The 17,967-nt window shown below is 38.1% G+C and overlaps 1 protein-coding gene across 2 annotated transcripts in view; it reads right to left on the bottom strand.

The window, feature by feature from the left end:
- The window catches only part of KCNQ5 (potassium voltage-gated channel subfamily Q member 5), a 277,209-nt gene that overhangs the window by 63,422 nt on the left and 195,820 nt on the right, over window positions 1–17,967 (bottom strand). For both annotated transcript variants that reach the window (XM_061358524.1, XM_061358525.1), the window contains exon 3: window positions 7,854–7,980. In XM_061358524.1, the coding sequence (XP_061214508.1) occupies window positions 7,854–7,980 (127 nt within the window). The remainder of the gene's footprint in view (window positions 1–7,853; window positions 7,981–17,967) is intronic.

A 17,967-nucleotide genomic window follows, 5' to 3' on the forward strand; every position in this document is an offset into this window, starting at 1 on the left:
CTATTTACCCTCAGATGCTATCCTACTTGCCAAAAAGGAACTACTGTGTCAGCAAGAAACTTTATATGACTTGGAGAACACTAATGTGGGGCACTTTGCAGCCACCCTCGAGACTTCTTCCTGTGGGAGATGTGAAGAAAGAAATAGAAGCTCAGTTCAGCACTTGTTGGGAGGGGAAAAAAACACAATCTGGTAGCACCCTCACAAACCCAACAGGAGCCAGTCCTAAAATGAGATATTAAATACAGCAGATAATGCCATTCTGCATGACAACCTCTGCACTCTGCCTTATGACATTTTAATGTGAAACAAACCAGCCCCTAGTGTGGGGGTCTCATGAGCAGGCTGGTCTGGTACAGGAGAGCCCCAGGGCCAAAGGAGCTCTGCCTTCACCTTAGCTGCTCCCAAGAGGGTCACATACATGTGTTGGGGGACCAGGATGGGTGGCATGATGGTTCTACCGTCATGCCATCCATCCTGGTGCCAGCAGATGGCTGGGGCTGCTGCTTTCCATGGCAGAGGCAGCTTAGGTCAGACTCAAATAAGCATTTACACCATTCTGGAGCTTAGGTTGATATAAAACATCTGGTGGACACCTTCCTTAGATCTGTTACTGACGGCAGTATCATCTATTAGTGGAAAGGTCAAATCCTCACTTTTGACAGCACAAGCTTAAAGGTAAAATACATAGTTTTTCTTTAAGATGGGACTGCCGGTTATGAGAACCTGGTGCTTAAGTGCTAGGTGTGTGAAGATAAGGGAAGGAAGGAAATTAAAGTGTGCAGAACATGCCCAATTGCCACCTAGAAATATGCAAATATTTCCACTTAGCCATATTAAACCTGAGATATAAATACTGTAACTCTGTAATAAAGTGTAATAATGTTGTTACATTGTCAAATCCTCCCTAATTGCTATATTTAACACAGCAGCTGTAAAAATGAAGAGTTACAAAACTGTACTTTCCCTCTTGTACACAAGTCCTTTTCTAATGTAGCGGTTGGAGTGTGACCATTTGAGGCATGATCATAAAAATAGAGACTTCCTGCAATTCCCACCAGACTATTCTGCCCATCAGTCACTTTAGCAGCGCTGGTGGCAACGCTCAGTCTTCTGAAGTGACGTAAAAGAATGGAAACATATGAGCATTTCTGCAAGCTTTGTGATCACAACACTAGTTGCAAGGCTGGATGAAGACACCTGGCAATCACTTAGATTTTTAGGCTGAGAAAGTTGGGGCTGTTCAGCCTGGAGAAGAGAAGGCTGCGTGGAGGCCTCATAGCAGCCTTCCAGTATCTGAAGGGGGCCTATAGGGATGCTGGGCAGGGACTCTCCATTAGGGACTGTAGTGATAGGACAAGGGGTAACAGGTTAAACAGGGGTAGTTTAGATTGGATATATGGAAGAAGTTCTTTACTGTAAGGGTGGTGAGGCACTGGAATAGGTTGCCCAAGGAAGTTGTGAATGATCCATCCCTGGCTGTGTCCAAGGCCAGGTTGGACAGAGCCTTGGGTGAGATGGTTTAGTGTGAGGTGTCCCTGCCCATAGCAGGGGGGTTGGATCTTGGTGATCTTAAGGTCCTTTCCAACCCTAACTATTAAATGATTCTATGATTATACTGAATGTAACAGTGGGCAAAGCTTCTGATTTAAACTGTCAGGATTGCCAGTTAACAAATTAAAGCTTAGCAGATACCAGAAAAATGCATTTGAAGAAGCAACCATTACCTTTAAAGAAACTGAAAATGCCTTTTTCTAAATAACAAAGAGCCAAGCAGAATAAATCCACTGGTTCTAACTGACAGCACCAACAACCCCTTTCCTGATGATCTTGCTCACACACAGGTGACCTGAACAGAAACAAATGAGTCTTCAGCAAAGACGGCAATAAAGTCACAACATTCAACAAGTGTAAGAGTAACAATTATAAACTAAAAGCACCAAATACATGGAAAAACATACTGCGAATATAAGATAGCAGCATGTTGCCTTCTGTTGTATGCTGCACTTTCAAGCAAATCTAGAAAGATTCCTGCAGTATGTGCCAAGCCAATAACTCAAGACATTTTCAAATTTCTTCATTTGGATTGACAGGGGTGAGGCTGGGACAGCGTGAAAGCAAGCACGATTTGATTGATTAACACCTGCAAAAGTAGTTAATCATGGTTCAAATAGTCAGATTGACAGTTGCCTAATGTACCATACAAGGCATCAACATTGAAATTTATGTTAACATGCTGCTGAAACACTCCTAAGTAAGTATAGGCTTGTTAGTAAAATAGAAGACACACTGAAGGTGGCTTTTGAAATAAAGCAGTCCTACAAGCTAGGGATATCACAGTCCTGTGAGAGGCTGCATATATGCCAAGGATAGAGTAATGGGCAATTGCAAAAGTCCAAAATAGCAAACACCCGGGCGAATAGGACACCATTTTGGACCAATATGGAAATGTTCTTAAATGATTCAGATTTCTGCCTGGAGAATGTAATTTGCTGCTGTAAAAGCAAAACTTGCACAGCCACCAAACAGCAATTCTCACAGAGGAGCTACAGGAAAGAGCTGATGATCTGAGATGGGAGTTAAAAGAAATGTCACACATGAAGCAGCTGATCTGCAGCACAACATATGGAAAGAAGCCAAGAAAGCTTAGTGCTTCCTTGCATATCAATTAGGCTCTGACATGTTACTCACTTATTTCATTTAAAATAATGGGGGTTTTTAGATGCTAGGAATGATAAAAATTAAACCCCAAACTATTTTACTGCTTTTGCAACTCCATATGCTATGGTAGGCAGACAACTGAATTTGGCACAATGCTGTCTACCTCTAATTGCCACACCAGCACTTGCATTACCAGCTAAATTTACTTAAATTGCTTCATTTTAGACTGGAGAACTTATGTGTATGTATAGAAATCTGAGCAATGATCTTGTCTATGGATATGATGGGAATTCAGCATAGTAAGGCAGGATATGAACATCTCGAATTAAGACAGGTAGTGAAAAGAAAGGTATTTCTATAAACATCTTCCTATACTGGGCATCTCTAGTAGCAACAATTTTAAAGCCAGTCCCTAAAAAATGTGAGAAAAATTGAACATGCCGAGTCTAAAACCAGAAAATGTTTCTTGGTCTGTCAGTTGCTTGCTTTCTTCTTACTGTACATTTCCAAGTCATTGAGACCTTGTGGCTCATAAGCTGTAGCTGAGTTCTCTAATATACATTCATAATATATAATATTTGATAATACATAGCACTTAATAATATCAAGTTCTATTATTATTATTATACAATATATTTCCTGAGATTCAAAAATGAGAGATCATCAATTATTTGAAAGAATCCATAAACCATTTACAGAATCCGTTCTGGTGTGGCTCTCTTCTAATTTGTACTGCAGGGATTGTCTATTTACAATGACTGATTATCCTTTGGGTGAAAAAAATCAAAGTTTCTCTTGTAGCAGATGACTACAAGTAACACCAGGTGACAGGATAAATCAGCATTTCTCTCTGGACCAATTAAGAATTATTTATTGATGTTTGGATAGTTTCAGTGGAGCTGAGTGATTGCCTCTGCTCCAAATCTCCCAGAGTGAGAATTTAACCATACTTTACTTAGAAACCAGAAACCGTATCATTTGCTACACTGCATGTTTGAGGGAGACAGTGCTTTTAATTTTGATGAGAAAAAGATCTAGACTGAATACAAAAGCCTTTCCTCAGGAAAAGGAATTGGTTTGCTTGCATGAATTACTTTGTTTTCAATTAATATTTTTCAAGGAAAAATAATTTCATCAGTAATCTTACACTAGTCTTGTTGACTTCCCTCATCAGCAGGTATCTTGGCAGATACTCAGAATATGGATAAAAAGAAAGTTCAGCCCTCAGATCAAAACCCAGATCTCCAAAGCCTCATGAAGATGACATGTGACACTACCCACAACTCCCCATCGGGAAAGAAGTCACGAGACACATATCACTCAGGTTGCCCAGTTCATGGTAAGTGCTCCTCTACTCAAAATAGCATGGTGGTGTCACCAGTATGAGATCAAAAAAGCATGGCAATAAACAAATACAGGCTGCTGAATTCTTTAGCAGACACCAGAAAGAAATTTCAACAACTAGCAGATTTCTTTTGACTAGAAGACACACAACTTCTAGAAAGAGAAGACCAGAATCCAATGTCTTTACTTACAGAAAATGGTACCTTACTCAGCAGCAAGGGAGTCAGAGATGTGAAAGAATAAGGCCCATAGATGATATTCAAAATGCATTATTTTTTCTATGCATTTCTAAAAACTGTACTGCCAGAACTGTCAAACATGAAGATATGCAACTAAATATTAGTCTTTAAAACCTACACAATTTGTAACCGATTTAGCCTCTTTTCATTGCACATAATTATGGCTGCTGAAATTGTCTGAGGAAATTTTGATTTCCACCTTAATACTACTACTGCTGTCAAGAGTATTTTCTGGGGTGAAGTGGGCAGCATGTTCCTGGGATGAGTTAAAGTCGGGCTGGCAGGAGACCCCTTCAGCATGGAATTTACTCCTGCTGGTTTGCTAGGATTTGTAATGAAATGTGATGTGAGATGTGTCTCTTTGGTCAAAGATATACTTAATTTCGGAATATCACTGGGTTATTTAGAGTTCAAATTATTCTAGAAGGAGGCTCTATACATTGTTTATCATGGGCAGCAGATCTACTGTCTGTCTGTATTTAAACTCTATAATGTGTCTAAATACCAAGGTGACAGACACAATGTATCATTATGTAAATATATTGAACTAATTCAAATTAAGGGTTCAGTAGATCTTGTAACACACTAGATATGGATTGTTTATAAAGGTTTGTCAAAAGTGCCATATGATGGCTCATTACTACTCTAATTAATGAAAAATAGATCCAGTAATATGCTACAGCCACTGCTATCACTTAATGCTCTGAAACGAGGTTTGCCAGCCATGAAGTTCAAGAGCCTGATTACAGATAATGGACTTAAGCTTCCTGTTGGGAATTTGTTCATTCTGCAGCCTCAACAGAATTTGAACTTGTGACATTTCCATCGTGCTGTAGCTTGACTAGAGGTAAAGCAGAAGCCATTGTGGGAAACTGCTAATGGACTAACTGAAATACATTAAATCTTTCACCGCGCTGGACCGCCAGGAAATCTAGTTGCCCTGGAAAAATGTTATTTTACTAGAAGGGGGTCAAATTTAAGGTGAAAAAAAAAAATTGAATTAGGAGCTTAAACCCCCATATTTAAATTTAGAAGTCGCATAAAGTTTAGGTACTATAATTCACTGCTTCAAGCATTCTAAGGGAAGCATGCTCATGTGCTCTTCACTTGTCCTTGCTGGCCTTCCACACGTAGGAGTCCCAAAGTCTCCTACAGGGACAGTGGAAAGAAGAAGTTCCTCTGAAGTCTATCAGACTTAAGACACACAGGTGAGACTGGCAGGATCTCACTCTTCTTACCCACACCTTGTTATGTATTATTCCTCATTATTTTTATAATGTGCCACTGCATGGGAGCCACCCTCACAGACCGAGGGCTCATTGTGATAGTAAAACCTCTCATACGCACAGAACAGTGACCAGAAGTTAGTTTAATTTAGTTAGGTCACCTGCAACCATGTAGGAGGCCCATCACCAGAGAAAGAACAACAGACTTCATTTATTTCAGCATCCCTGAATGACCTGACAGGAAGAGGTTGCCATACTTTCTTTCTCATTAGCAGATATGTCCTCTTTGACGTTCTTCAGTGAGCATGGCTCCTCCTAAGGCACAGGCAGACACAGAGATCTTCCTGGGCCTTCGCATCCCTGTCTCCTGAAGGCAGCAGTCAGGTGAGGTGCATGGATTTCTACTCTTCTGCACAGTATAACACAGCAGTATTTCTCTGCAGTGCTGCCAAGCTTGACTGATATACCTGAGAGATTTAGGAATTGCAGAATCATAGAATCATAGAATAGTTAGGGTTGGAAAGGACCTTAAGATCATCTAGTTAAGTACGTGGGAGGGTATCTTGGTATGCCCTTTACATTATGTATGCAAGCTCATATACGGTCAGAGAAAATGAGGGATGGCAAGTAACTCCTGACATGGAACAAAATATAAATCAAGGTTTAATACTATACTATTATTCCATTTTATACAGAAATAAACAAGGCTACAAAGCTTTCAAATAATTTGATATCATTACTAACGTGGTAGCACACATCAGTGTTTGATGAACTGATTTGTTGGGTTAATGACATTGTAGACACACTAACGTAAGCACAGAGCTTTGCCTCTCAATAAATTTTTTCTAGCAATTAGGTTATTAATGGAAAAAAAAATAAAGGCTGCCTGAATGTGACCCTTGGGGCAATCCTCAGATTTATTATTTCTAGCTTTTAGGTCATTCCCCTGTGTGATTTGTGTTTGATCACAAAAATAATCAGAGAACAGATCTGCTGGAGATATATAGCAAATTTAATTAATAGTAAACAGACTAAGTTTTCAAAAATATTATTGTTTCACTGTAACAATAAGCAGAAAGAATAACTGAATGGGCGAGTGAGTAAATGATTAAACAAATGCATGAAAAGTAATAGGCCAAAATAGGCCATGTGCTTTTCAGCAGACTTTAGCACTGAGTTCACAGAGTTCCCCCTGAAGCCATCCTTTCTCAGGGCTGAACAAGCCCAGGTCCCTCAGCCTCTCCTCGCAGGGCAAATGGTCCAGCACTGATCATCTTGGTGGCCTTCACTTTACTCCTGTTTATTGATGTCTTCCATGTATGGTGTTGGAGGAGTCAAATGGGGATTAGATGTGGTCTAATAAGTGCCAAATAAAGAGAGATATAATGTGTCTTCATCTACGGGTGATGGTACTATAGCTAGTACATATAGCTTGTTAGCCTTTCCTGCTAGGGCACACTTTGTCATGACTTCAAAGCCAAGGTGTCAGGAAAATAGTTACTTTATGTACCAAGAGCTGCAAAATTACTTGCTAAAGGTTCTTCCTCAAACAATCAAATCAGAAAATCTGTTCATGGATGCTAATGTCCAGAAATGGACAAAATATTAACCAGGAGGAGACACACAGAATAATTAACGCTACTGGTTTAGTTTCCAGAAGCTACTTTAGTAGCTGCACAGTGTTTTGCAGAACAAAGTTCCTTTTTAATCCATTGAACCAGCACAGGATGACTGCCACAAGCAAGAGATTGTTAGCTGCTAGTTAGTTCTGCTAGCAAGTGATGGAGTTGCAAGGGGAACAGAGAAGACGCTTTTAAGGCTACAGGTTGCCTACATAAACATTCAACAAGAAGAGCATGTCAGATCCAGAGAAAGGAGAAAAAAACACAATTAAGTAAAGCAAACCCCAACACTCACTGAGACCTGTGCCAGGAGACCTGCCTCAACTATTTCACAAATAGTAGGAGGGTAGCTATAAGCTGTTTAAAGGAAAGGGTGCAAAATCTACCTAAGTCACCCTATGGTAACAAAATTTTGGACAAGGAAGAACCCTTCCATTCACTCTTACTGCAGATTAACACCTCAGACTGAAGCTAATCAGTGACAGAAAACTTGCCAGTTCAAAGGAGAAGGGAAAGGGAAGAGAAAAAAAAGCTGAACTGAACAATCTGCTAGTGTTTCCACACAACAGCATTTGGGAGAGCAGCAAACCACCCTGAGATGTGAAATGCTTCTAGGAAGTTCAAAATGTTTACAGATTCATGTTTCTAGTAAGTTCTAAACAGAGTCTGATTCCAGTAGTTTTCATTCAGAAGCAAAGCAGAAGGGGGGGGAGGGGTATTTATTTTTTTTTCTTTAAATAACCTAGAACTGGGACACTCACCTATTACACAGAATGGTTTCCTTGCAAAGCGCAGTCTTCCTTGCCATCCTCGGTATCGACAACAGCATCCAGCAGACCAGATACGAATAATAAATTCCAAACCAAAGACAACAATCATGACAAATTCCTAGAAAGGGCAAATAAGAAAAATGCCTGTTACAGATTACCAACACTGAAGCATCAGGAAACTTATGATCACCATGTGTGTCTAGCAATCCACCTTAAGCATCTGAAGATAACAACCCAACCTGGGATCCTGCTCCCCAGGATGTTTACACAGCTACACACAGAACACAGTTCCCAGAGCTTCCTAATGCATAGTCCAAGTCTAACCTTAGTAACATTAAGTATCTGCTAAAATTGGCTATTAAATATGAAACACTGAAGAACTAAGTCATGCAGAAAAAAAATCAAAGCAACATACTTGGTGACTTTGGATACAGAGGATCAGACCGCAGGTAATTTAAACAGGTAGTGAAGAATATGTTATATATCCACATCCATAAAATCAGTTCTTAGTTTGAAGGCTGTATGTGTTGGTAAATATATTCTTATTGTAGCAATATACAGGTGAAGTGATTGAGATGATGCAGAAGCATTTTTTTCCCAGAAGAAGGTTAAAAAACATGCAAGTGTTATTGCATACAATGGGTATGTAATTGTTTGTAAGATGGTAAATGAATGTTCACACTACGCCTAACTTTCTCCGGACAACTTGTGAATGGAAGCATTTAAAAGTCTCACCTTTCTTGTCTGGCTTGCATTTCTTTCACCCTGGAACCTTTTTAAGACTGTTCATTTTAATAGCACCAACCTCTATTTATGCCACTTTTATTAGAAGAGATTTCTCAGTAAAACAGTGAGGTCAACAGAGTTGCCTCTTGTATTGCCTGTTGCAATACAGCTTGGAGCACAATTCAGCTCCATACCTTAAGGAAATCTGAATCCCTATAATATGCAGTGATTTTGTACATACACCCTGGTATGTAATTATAAACTTACGTACTTTGCTGGAATGCCATTATAAAGTTATGGGGCTTGAAATCATAAAATAAAAAATTGTGTGTTCACCAAAAGAACAAGAAAAATACTTGAAGGAGTTTCTTAAGCAGTTCATCAAGAAGATGAGGATGAAAGTTGTATTTTATTTGGCAGCTGTATGTATTTCCATGTCCAGGAGAAAGCTGTTCCTTGTCAGGCAATTAATTTGTTATTCCTGCAGGATGAGGACTAGTGAGGTACTGGTTAAGAAATCACTGCAAATAAATTAAATAGACGAATATTTGCAAGGGCATGGTTGATCCAACATCGACTTTTCCCCAATAAACAGTTTGCACGTTTTTAGACTGTAAGACTCTGCAACTCTACAAGCCAATAAGGTTGTAAATATCACATATGTCAACTCAGGCATTAATTTACCTGAAAAAAATTACATTATTAATATTGTGTCATGTAATGGTGCTTTACTAGCTTATGAATAGTGGCAGTACATTGAAACACTGTGAATTTAATTTGCTTTGGTTGTCATAGAACAATTTGAAAACAAAGCATTCCTTCCTAAAACCTGTCAGCTTGTATAACTATATCGTACTGAAACTGAAAGTTTTTAGAGCCTTCTTCAGTGTCTTCATTTCCAGCTTTGTAAATCCCATACTGAATGCCTAAATCACAAAAGCAGGATGAGATCCCTCTGCTAAAACAGGGCTAAAAACATGACAGATTTTTTTGTCAGAAAGGAACACATGGAAAAATGAGTGTGACTGTTCAAGATTTTCTTCATTCTACTACAAGAAACTTCAGCTTAATTCCAAGGCCAGAGTTATTGCACAATTTCAGAAAGGATTATGTGCAAAATTGAAAAAAAATCCTCACTATAGTAACAATAATTCTTAATAGTTGGCTATCATGTGGTACATTTCCTTGTAGGAAATTCTGTGTAGATGAAGAATAGACAAGAAGCCAACTGGAAAAAAATAAGAATACGTATTTTAGTTATTTAACTACTTTTATAGTGGAAGTTAAATCATGGATTGTCAAATCTGGTTTAGACGTTGTTTGGTGATGTCTCTGAGTTTATGGGGGTGGATGGTAGGCACTCAGGTCATAACATCTGATTCTCCTGATAAAGTCTCTTCTTTGGTGCAGGGGTAAGAAATACTGAAGGAACAGAGGCCAGTGAAGCACGAAGCGTTCTTCACTTCCAATAAAACCTTTTCCTTGTTAAAATCTAATCACATTTAATTTGACTGAAGTTTGTCATTTCTCTGGAAAACATATTATGTGTACAGATGTACGAAAAACACCTCCTACTTTGTAAGTACACTGAAATTGTCACAGGCATTTTACAACTGCTGATCCACCCACACAGGAGTGTGTCCTTTATCATACTCTAGACCCCAGTAGGGCCTCTGATAGAGAATTGGGAAGAACAGAAAGTCCTTAACGATTCTGGCAGGACTAGTCTACAGCTTCAATTCAGCTAAATTAGCATCACAAAACTGCTGGTAGATGTTTAAAATAGGTAATTTTTATTTGGCAGTTTACTATTCTGTTTCCCATTAGTGCTGTGCAGTTTTGTATTCATCATCTGTACTACTTATTGTGTGCTGAAAGCACATGCTTGAGAGTCTCTTGTACTACATAGTGTAATTGTGTCAGAGGCAGAAATCCTATTTGTCACTCAAGCACACAAATGCATAAACATATACTGCAAAGAGAATCTTCTCGAAGGTATATCTGTTCTGAGAGAGAAAAGAGCAAAAGGATGTGGGGTTTTTTGTTGGTTTTGTTGGTTTTTTTTTTTTTGATGGTGGGGTCATAGCATAAGATTTTCTTGGAAAAACAATGTGAAATATCTCTTCATTCCTTGAGAAAAATAGTTACTATTTCTAGCAACATTATGAATTTATGCATGGTGATATTCTCTCAAAATCAAATGCAGTTTCTGCTAAAAGTAAATTTTAACAATAGCTGCTGTAGCTATAGTAAGTGAGCTTGAATACATTAAAAACGGCTCTGTGCTAAAAGAATTGCTGAATTTAAAAGTACTATATATGATTTTCTTCCACACACACTGCGTTTCTGGAGGTTTTAAAATACAATATAAGCTTTAATAACAGAAAAGAAATTGAACAAAGTGGAGATAGGGTTTCACACTTATTATTGCACTTTCTGAAATAGCAGTATTTCAGAATGATCCTAATATCCTGGTCACTCCTACTTTCTCAAAGAACAACTGATTTTCATACATATGATCATTAATAAAGTCTAAAGGAAAAATATTTTCCTAGAAAACATGAATGCATTGAAACAGAACTCTTTATAGTATGTGTGTGTGCATATATATATATATATATATATCAGCATATATGACAGGTATTTTTTCTTTGATTCTGGCTTGCTCCAGGTTGAAACCAGAGAGAAAGAGTATAATTCTATGGTCTCGTAATCCCAGACCACTGTGAAAAAAATAATGTTTTAGTAATCAGTCAGTCATAATGTAAAGTCAAATCTCTGTCAAAGTTAACACAGGCCAGGGAATGACATTAGTTTTTCCTGTGGCAGCTGCACAGTTACGAGGTTCTTGGTCTTCCACAGACAAAAATTGGAAGGATGTATCCCAAAGAAGATCAGGATTTTTTTTTCTTTAGATTTCCTTTTCAATGGCTTATTACAAAATTAAGCATAAATCTAGGTTTTACAATAACTTGATTTTAGTTCCTCAGCAATTGAAACAGAAAATCAGAATGTAATTAGAAAGGCGTGTGACAGAATAAATCATTAGACCTCATATGTTTTGTAGGCTTGCTGTAGAAGTGATGCATTCCAAGTATATCTGTTCTACATATAATATGATGGAACCCCATTAATTTTGGATTACGTATGAAGTATGAATAGCAGCATTTACAACAGAATGGGAAAATTCTGCACTGTTTATAAATCTGGCCTCCTTCAAACTTTAGCAAGGCTGTATTTGAACTGATGAGCAAATTTTGGTTTGCTGGAAACCTAACCTTTCTGTTCCTAGGTACAGCAGGAATGCCTTGGCCTTTGCCATTACTTCCCCTATCCCTCCAGCCTTATCATCCTTTTCCAATCACAGCTGCCTCTGGCTTACATCACAGTTACTAAAATCTGTAACTTTTTGATTATTTAAGCTCACAGATAGCCCCCACAGTACCTGGTATGACAGATGCATCGGAGGCTTGGACAGTTCAAAGTCTTTCTTCCTTCTCAAAGTGCAGTTCATCAAGACTGATGAACTTTTCATTCTGAAATATTTCTACATATGCAGCTCCAGTTGTCATGGGGCACTATGCATATGCAAGAGAAGCAAGACTGAAACTCATGCACTTAAAAGATTTAGTTGTTCTTGGCATAAGGAATGGGTGCCACTGTGCTCCTGAAGTTTTTTGCACCTGCAAGTGCTTTGGTTGCTCTGCCACTGGGACAATGAGGGTCACAGAAATGGCAGTAAAGGAAAAAGATGTCATCCAGAGCAGGGTTTCTATTAAAAGAAGGACCTGGAGGACTCTAATAAGCAGCGTTGGTAATTAATTAAATCAAGCATGCTTTGTACAATCCAGATACAACAAGCACTTTTTTTCTCTTTTTTTTTAATTATTTTTAATTTTATTTTATTTAATCTAATTAGGATACATTAGAATTGCCTACATTAATATGCTTCTCAAGTAGTTTTTAATGATAAGGATTACCCAAATCATAACAGCAAAACCTTGGTTTTATCATAGCTTTCTTGTTCATTAACATAACTGCATATTAAAACTTAAAATAATATGCTGCTGCTGAAATCAGCATTCATTTCTGGGAATCATTTCTGGGAATGAGAGCCTTTTTTTGAGATAAGAAAATTACCCAAGTCAAGCACTCTGTGCTGTTCTAGGATGCTTCTGTTTTTTTTCAGTGTGTAAATGAGCTTTGGTTTGGATATAAGAAATCCGCCCACAAGACAATGCTATTTTAATTATATTTCTTGCATCTAAATTGTGTTGTTAAGTATTCTAATGGCTAATGAAGTAGACCAATAGAAGCTGCAGAGTGATGTGAGGAGCTGCCTGCCTTGAGCTCATAGGAAAACTGTGTCTACAAGTGACATTGTCAGAAGCCTGGGAAATGGACTAAAACAAATCAAATTAATTCCCTGAAATAAGCTTTAATAAGGCCACAAGTGTTTCCCTACTGAATACATTTCTGCAGTGTAGTTGCACTGCAGATGCTCATCTGGTGTAAAGTAGCACAGCCTCAGTACACCAGCACAACAGCAGCAACAGGAGGAGCAATATCGTATGACACAGCTCACGAAGTGTCCCCTCTTCCCTAAAACTCATAATCAGGGAAATCCTGTCTTTCTAAATCAGCTGGAAAAGAGGGAGAATAAATATTTTCTCATCCTTGACTTTACAGCTGACTGGTTTAAGAATGTAACCTGCTGCTAAAATCTCACATGAACGGTTGATGCTATTCAAATGGCAATGCTTTATTATCCATCGTCAAGAAGGATGATTGTTTTCTCATTCAGTTGAAGCAATAACATAACATCTCAGCTTCTGCATCTCTCTCTCAGGAAAAATACCCCTTCTGTCAATTCAAAGTACTGAGCACCAGAGTTCAGCTCTACACTTTAAACAGACACTATCAGGATGTCAGGGGAAGCACATCACTAGTCTTGTCTCAAAGAAACCTGAGGAAAGTTTAAGCTTTAAATAGTTATGATGCAGAGGCTGGTGTAGGACTAGGGATGTTGCTGTTACACTGGCCGGTTTAAAACAATCAGATATTGATATATGCATTTTTATAGTTGAAAATAGTAGCATAATTTGAATGCATTTGTATGATTCTTGGTTAAGCATTAGAAGGGGAGATCTTTGATCTACAAAGCTAAGAAGCATATCTACTCATGCATGCATACGCTTAAGGAACTAATGTTTTAATTCTTTCCAACTGCAGTTTAACACTGAGAGAGGCATCCATAAATCTGAAAACATATCCCAGCATACACTCTATTAGAGGCATATAAATCACAACCAGAGAATTCAGCTCCCAGTGCAATACCCAATAAGCATGAAATGAAATTTATGCACCATTTTATCATTTATCAGTTTTATAATGAATGTGATACTTTTACTACACTTGCTTTTCCAAATTATGATTAAGATTTCCCATGCTGATTCTACGTTAATAGAGGATTATTGAGAAATCAGTTCTGTGCCTTTTAATATAATGTGCAGCTACAAGTCTACTGATATAATATTAAAATCCCAGTGATATGCTTAGTTTTAATTAGCCACAGTTATATTGGACTTCTGCTATCCAACTCCCTTTAAGCTTTTTCTTTTTATTACTTGAAATGGCACCTATCAATCATGCTTCTTTATTCACTTACAACAGAAAAAACCCAGAATCTTTGTCAAGTAAAACCAATTTTGAACCAGATAGTGCAAGTAGGCACCAGAATTAATTACATAGCTGCCATTTAATTATGTTTTTCATCACCTCTCATAGAGTTAATACAAGTATTTACCATAGCAGACCCAGTATATGATTCCTAGCACTGAAACTGTGCTGACCTTCCTCAGCAACCACAAGGGAATGACAGACACCGTTCTGCCTCCCCAGATCAGCCTATTTCACACCACCACTTCACATCACCACCATGGACCAACTGCTGAGGATCTGCCAGTGCCACAAGATTGAGTCCCACACAGGCGCATTGGGCAGCTGTGATCCCAGCCTCTGGCTGTCATGGCCACTGCAATTATTGTGTCAGTGCAAGTGTGGGAAAACACATCCCCAGACTCCTTTTGGCTTTTGATGGACAGTTATTCTAGGAATATCCTGGTCACCACTGAGAAGCAATGGGAAACAATGACATTGCCACCCAACATGTCTATCCTGCTCTTCTGCAGACACAGCATCAACCTTAAATATGGTGTTTTCCAGGCATTTGCACTCTCAGTTTTGTACCATATCTTTTATTTATGTGTCAGGTACAACTACCTTTCTGAAAGAGTTTCTGAAAGGAGGTGATAGTCATTAAACTCACACTATAGAATAATACTCTACTTTACGAACATTTTTGTATCCTGCTTTGTACTCGTTCACGTTTTCTTTCTCTGTAGAGAGATATCAGGAGTAAATGGTCTCATTTTGGCTTTAAAATTATCCACATATTGAAAACAATGCAGCTCTGTACAGCTGTACCCAGGCCTTTGTATTTCCTTTGTGATTTCTTCACGCATTTTTTTCTGCTGTAGTCACATTTCTGATGTCACATGCTATAGGCAGACGTTCAAGCACATGCCACTGTAGCAACACGGCTCCCCAGTCTTCCTTTTAAATGTTTGTGAAGAATCTGGCATCTTTTGCTGTGTCCAAAAGAATGGTGTTAGAGTGAGAGCAGACCCTGAATCCTTTTATATTCTGGCATCCATGTTGATATTATATTGATGCAAGGGCTTTAGGCTAATTGTTACGGTCAATCACATGTTATGTGAACTAACTGATAACATTTGACATGCTGTATAGCAGAATGGGATAGGAAATTCATTCTTCTATTCTCTTATTCTTTGGTCTTAGCACGTTTGGAGCTGTTAAATCCTAGAGACTCTGCAAATGACATTTGCTGTGTTCTTTTTAGTAATTTCTACTTGCAGTTTCTCGGTTTGCAAAATCCATTAACGTTTTCAGAAAGCAATTTTAAGAAAGTGTTTTCTGACAGTTGGTAGCTTTGGGCTAAGTGGACTGGGCAGGCACATTGCCCCATCTCCCAAAATTCTCCTTATGCATTTAGTTTCTTAAAGATGCTAACTTCTATCATCTCACCAAACATGTCTGTTACTTGAACAGTTGAAATCTTGAATTCTTTGGTTACAATATTTTTATTCAGTTACTTAGGTACAGTGAAAAAGTTGGGTTGGTTCCCTCTGTTCAATCCAATAACTAGACTTTGACAGCCAGTTTACCAAGACTTATGTTTTACAAATTATGCCATTTGCTGAGAGTTTTGCAGCTTTTCCTATTATCTTTTTTTTTTCAAGGCTTATGGAATTTTGGACTCTTGGAAAAAGAAAAGAACAAACCCCTTCCACATCCTCTCAAAAACATACATATATCTTTGTTAGGCATTCATTTCCTGTGACCCTATCTTCATATGTTACAATCAGCCGATTCCTGTCTGGTTCAGATTTGATACCAACATTATTATCCTGTCCATGACATACACCCTTTCCTTAAGCACTCTGTGGACAACTACAAGTTTAAAACGGCCAGTACTTACTTTGCTAATTCATCTTTGTAGCTCACCAACAGTTTATGGCCCTCAGGACTAGACTTTGTTCCAGTGTGTGTGTCTGTGTATTTACCAACACCTACGCTTTAAATTCCCTGGATTTTTGTATTATAGATATGTCTGTTCTAGATCCTTACAGGTATTTTTTACGTTTGCCTGTATTTTGATACTTATTTGCTTTACTTCCAGATTTTAAACTGAATCTTGTGAACAGATTTCTTCTCCCACTTGATGAAAGTTCACATTTTAATGGTAGCAAACTATGTCTTCACATCTGTGCAAAGCGACTGAGTAGATTAAGGTTTCTGTATGTTATTCAGATGGTAGGTTTTCTCTAGGTTTCCAAACAGCTTTCTTATCACTGATATTCTGCCTTTTTCAGCATTCTTTTCCTTTAGATATTTAGTGTTCTATAGCCTTTTCCTTACATATTATTTATAACCATGTACTTTGGCTTTCCTCTGGAGACATATTCTGCATTTCCATATGGCAAATTGATATTTCCCTAACAAGGGTCGCGTCTGAATTTCTGATGCAGAATTTGATAACTATTCATTTTTATTGTTGCTATCTAAACTGTTTGTAGCCTGTTTCAAGGAGGTAGTTCTTGCTCTCCATATAACAAGTTTGGATCCTTACCAAACTCTGGCAATAAAATTCAATTCTACACAGTCTAGCATAAATTATTACAAATCCACATCTATGGGAAATGTTACACTTATGACTTGGAAGTGATTTCCCATGCTACCTTTTTTTACTTAAACTGATAAACCAAGAATGAAGACATGCCATGGAAGAACAGTTGCTATGCAAGGAGCATTGCTCATTTGTCTTTAACGAAGGTCAAGGACAAATGTTTTGGTTCTTTACCACAATGTGTTGATTAGCCTAAAATGAGACATGCTTTTCCCTCCTCAAAGAATTATATCCCCATTAATCTGAACCCTGACACTCCATCACTAACATCTAATCCTCCCCATTTTCCCATTCTTAATCTCAAAATCTTCCTGCAGATTCTGTGTTCTTCTAGAGAAAGTGGCCCCTTAAGTGGCTGGCTAAAAGTCTCTTTTCCAAATAATGTGGACAGGTTTGTAGTTCTGCCTGCCTGGGAAATGTTGTGGCAGCGACTGAAACTATCTCTTACCTTCCGCTGCATTTGCTGTTAAATGCTGTAGCATTTGAGGTAACCATGCATAGTTATCTTTAAGGGATTTAGTTATGAGACTTTTCTTTGTTCTGATTGCAGATCACTTATAGTAACGCCATTTTACTCATCAAACCCATTTAAGCTTTCCCAGTAGAATAATAAGGTATCACGATTTTTAATTACAAGAGAAAGATGATTCCATTCAATGTGTGATTCTTCCCTTTACAAAGGTTATTTCTGCTTAACACAGAAGAAACAATGTAATCAAACCCAGAACCATATCAATAATAGGTATATACTAGTATTGAGACATTTTTATTTTCTGATGTGTTTGAAGTGTATTTTGTCATCCTCAGCGCTATTGACAATGTATAGATACCTTTACAGGTTTATGTAGAGGTGCCATGCTCCTTACTTTACAGTTTTATGTAGAGGTGCCATGTTCCTTTCTTATGAAACAATTTTTATTGCTAGTTTCATCTCTCTCCATAGCTACAGTGTGTGCTTATTCATTTCAGAGCTTGGTTGGTTGGCTGGGAGTGCCAATGCTGCTTCTGACAGAAGAATTAAAGCTTTGGGGACATCTACTGATATGTTTTTAAATAACTTCACCTTTTCATGTACATTTTTGCTTTCTGTCAGGCTTCCTCCTAATAGCT

The sequence above is a fragment of the Neopsephotus bourkii genome, unplaced genomic scaffold (genome assembly GCF_033783945.1).
Source record: "Neopsephotus bourkii isolate Nb327-2 ecotype Australia unplaced genomic scaffold, CSIRO-AGI_Nbou_v1 NB_947, whole genome shotgun sequence".
NCBI lineage: Eukaryota > Metazoa > Chordata > Aves > Psittaciformes > Psittacidae > Neopsephotus > Neopsephotus bourkii.